This window comes from Nicotiana tomentosiformis, chromosome 12, assembly GCF_000390325.3.
Source record: "Nicotiana tomentosiformis chromosome 12, ASM39032v3, whole genome shotgun sequence".
In the NCBI taxonomy this organism is placed as follows: domain Eukaryota; kingdom Viridiplantae; phylum Streptophyta; class Magnoliopsida; order Solanales; family Solanaceae; genus Nicotiana; species Nicotiana tomentosiformis.
Genome location: NC_090823.1, coordinates 38,309,732 through 38,313,610, shown reverse-complemented (window position 1 = coordinate 38,313,610; position 3,879 = coordinate 38,309,732). Strand labels below are relative to the sequence as shown.

Here is a 3,879-nt window from a genome sequence, read left to right as displayed (position 1 = left end):
TTCATTGAATATCTCAGACATGCTAAATTACCCAAGGAACCAAAAGCATCCCGAGAACTATGGACCAAAGTAGCCCGTTACTGTATAGTTGATGGATAGTTGTACAGGAGATAGTTCCAAGGACCATTGGCTCGATGTCTAGGGGCCTTGAAAGCAGACTACATGATCAAGGAAGTCCATGAAGGAATCTGCGAAAACCACTCCGGTGCAGATTCGTTGTTTCTCAAGTTTGTCAAGGCCGGCTAGAATTGGCCTCGAATGGAATAAGATGCAAAGACCTTCGTACAAAAATGCGACAAATGCTAATGCCATGCACAACTAATGCATCAGCTAGCAGAATTGCTGTATTCGGTGGTGTCACCATGGCCATTCATGAAATGAGGTATGGACATAGTCGATCCCTTACTACAAGGGCTTGGAAAGGTAAGATTTATTTTGGTTTTAACTGATTAATTTACTAAATGGGTTGAGGTAGGTCCCTACCAAAAGACCAGAGAACATGAAGTGGTTGACCTTATATGGGATAACATAATATGCCGATATGGAATACCAAAGGAGGTTGTTTGTCACATCGGATCACAGTTCGTAGGTTCTAAAGTCACGAAGCTTTTGGAAGGATTGAAGATTAAACAAATTACTTCTTCCCCGCACTACCCGAGTGTTAATGGACAGTCAGAGTCAACTAACAAGGTAATTATCCAAAACCTTAAAAAGAAATTAGAAGATGTAAAGGGAAAATGGCCACATGAGCTACCAGGTGTGCTATAGGCATATCGGACCACGACGAAGTCGAGCACAAGTGAAACACCCTTTTTGCTCATATATGGTTTGGAGGCTTTGATACTGGTGGAAGTAGGGGAGCCGACCTTAAGGTTCTCCTGGGCAAATGAAGAAACAAACAACGAGGCATTGCTGGTCAGGTTAGATTTACTCGAGGAGCACCGGGATCTGGCATACGCGAGGATGGTGGCACCAAAAGCAAAGGATGGAAAGGTATTATAATCGTAGGACGAACCTCCGTTATTTCAAAGTTGGAGATTTGGTTCTGAGGAAGGTTACTCAAAGCACTCAGGAAGTTAACATCGGAAAGCTGGGATCAACGTGGGAAGGTCCTTACTAGGTTTCATCTATAACCGGTAAAGGCTCATATGAACTGGAAAATCAAGATGGAGTCGAATTGCCAAGCAGCTGGAATATAAATCACCTCAAAATGTATTATTGCTGAAGATCCTTGCTGGTTGGTACTGAAAGTATGTGCTGCACTCTTTTTCTCTTTATCCAAATTTTGTCTCAATCAGGGTTTTCAGGCAAGGATTTTAACGAGGCAACAACGTAAAGCATACTACGAAGGAAGGATCATCGAAAAAGGCAAGACCTTCAGTATTAAGGCACTAACGTTCTTCTACCAATAAGATCGATGACCATGATCTCGTGTGGCAAATAGGTTGTAGATGGTAAATAATCTTTGGTTTGATGGAAAATCTCTCCTCCCAAAACTCAAACAGATTATTTAACCATTCACAAGTTGTCTCTACCGATGAGGCATTATAAAGTACAAAACGAAGGAAAAGGACTTCGATAAATGTAAGACTTCCAGTGTTCAAATTCTCATACTTAGTATTCGAACACTAGGAGGGGGAGTAATATATGTTACGGTACCAAGAGTGCCACGCAGACGGGGGACTATTAGAACCAGGATCAATGTCTTATCTGGACCGGAGATTGCATGATCAGCCCCGTAGAAATAAGTTGTAGAAGTTGGCCACATGTATTGGGAGCTTTATTTACTTAAGCAAGTTAATGCTTATGTAAATTTACTTTTAAAGATAGAGGGAATAAATCAAAGTCCTTTTATTCTTATCTTATTTCTTGTCTGAATGATAAGTTAATTTATTTTATCATTTGAATGTTAGCAAAAACTTCAAATGCTTGTGCCGGAATGAACATGAGACGTCCTCTTCAAGAGCACAGTAAACATAAGGACCATCTCTTATGAAACCCTCAGAGCAAAGGGTAGATTCCAAAAGTGTTTATGCCCGGAATCAAAAGCTTATGGATGCAGAAATATTCTCGAGGCTTCGTCAATTAAATGAAAGAAAGTATTTTTTGCACAACACTTAGGCAAAAAGTTTCTTTTATTAATTAAAGCGCCAAACATAATAAGAGGTTTTGGCAAAATTACAAAAGATAAAATGAAAATTTTATACATCTTTGCTGCCAGAACCCGAAAGAAGGAAAATGTCCTCATTCTCCCTGGTGGAAGAAGGTTGTTCCACTGCCAGTTCAGGGCCTTCATCTTCTTCGGTTTCCCTTTTGGATCCCGAATACTCAGAATTGTCATCAATGTTGGCAATGCCTTCTCTGGCTTCCTCCAAAGTCTTCCTCTTCATATGACACACGGCGTAGGTCTTCTCGAAGACAAGGGAATTTTCTTGGTCATGGAGTTTTGCTAGGAGATTATCAATTTTGGCTTGGAGCCCTTCGTTTTCAACCTTCATCGCGTTGATTTTGGAATCAAGCTCAACATTGGTGGTTGAGTGAAGTCGGTTCCACTCTATGACTCTTTTGAGTTTCTCTTCCATTTTGGACATCATCTCCTCAGCAGAAGCGGCCTCCTCGGGTTTGAAGCATAAGTTAGACTTCAAGTTATTTACTTGTTCCTCGAAGACAGACTCATGCTTGGCAGGTGTAATTACAACATCATGAAGTTCAACCCACTTAGCCTTAGCCTCTCTAAGGTCTTCATGTAATTGGGAAACATTTTGGCTGTGGGCCATTTTATCTTGCTCGGTTTGCTATAACCGAGCCTCAAACTCATTCATCTATGCAACGTTTTCTCCATCACTGGGAGGCACTCAACAAGCTAATTTCTTTCAGCCAAAAGTTGATCCAGCTTAAAAGCAAGTTCTAGTTTATCCAGGATCAACCTTCGCAGGCCCTCGAAAGCAAGGAGGTTGGCTAGAAAAAATTTAGAATCAAGGTTATTATTGCAAAATATAAACGGGAAAGAAGATAAGAGGAGGTTAGAATGTTATATGCGCTGGAAAATGTATAATGTTGTTTATTAGGCACTCCCCGGAAAGGGAGTCCATCTTTTTCTAATCCTTCGCTGAAGCCACCAACTTTAGATAATTGGCAAGCTCCACCGGCTTGGAGAGAATTTGGCACTCCTTCGAAACCAAAAGAGTGGAACTCTGCCTTCCACGAGGATCTTGAGAAGGTGTCGAGTAAGTGTTCCCAAGTTCCCGTGGTCGAGAGACCGTGAAGGAGAGGCATCCCTACTTGATTAGCTGATGCTAGTGGATATGGAGTTGTCGGTGTTGATGGAGAAGAAACAGTTGTAGTAGAAGGAGTGGCAGTTGTTCCTGAGGTAGCTCCATAGGATTTAGACTAAGTTTGGGATTAATTATTCCGAACATGCTTTGATTAAAAATAAGGAAGGCTGCTTACTGTACACCTAAGGATGATATTGATAGAAAGAATACAGAGTCTTAAAGGGATATGAATTTATGAAAGGGTTCATTAGAGATGTTAAAAGAGTTTTGGAAATTGGTACACAAATGGTCTAGATTTTATAAGTTTACAAAAGAGATTGAGTTATGAAAACACTTTGATTTGGGGGACGATTATTTACATAATTTTAAAAGGATGTTTGTGAGAAATCATATCAAGAATTTACCTTAGATTCGAACGATTTTCAAATAAAAGGGTCATTTGCTGGAAATTCCTTAAAGGCAACGATTTTCTGAAGTTCTGATTTTCTTTTTGAGAAAACGAAGTTGAAATCTGATTTTCCTTTTAGAAATACAGCTGATGTTTTACCAAGTTCTGGATTTTCGAAATATTTAAAAGGAATAAGGGTGAGTGAAAAAAGACATA

The 3,879-nt window shown here is 40.0% G+C and overlaps 1 protein-coding gene across 1 annotated transcript; it reads left to right on the top strand.

The window, feature by feature from the left end:
- The first annotated feature begins 290 nt into the window (after positions 1-290).
- Positions 291-1,412, top strand: LOC138902504 (uncharacterized). The gene is made up of 4 exons (XM_070190379.1): positions 291-423; positions 476-757; positions 857-993; positions 1,299-1,412. The coding sequence occupies exons 1-4, from the start codon at positions 291-293 to the stop codon at positions 1,410-1,412; spliced, it is 666 nt and encodes a 221-aa protein (XP_070046480.1).
- Positions 1,413-3,879: the final 2,467 nt, after the last annotated feature.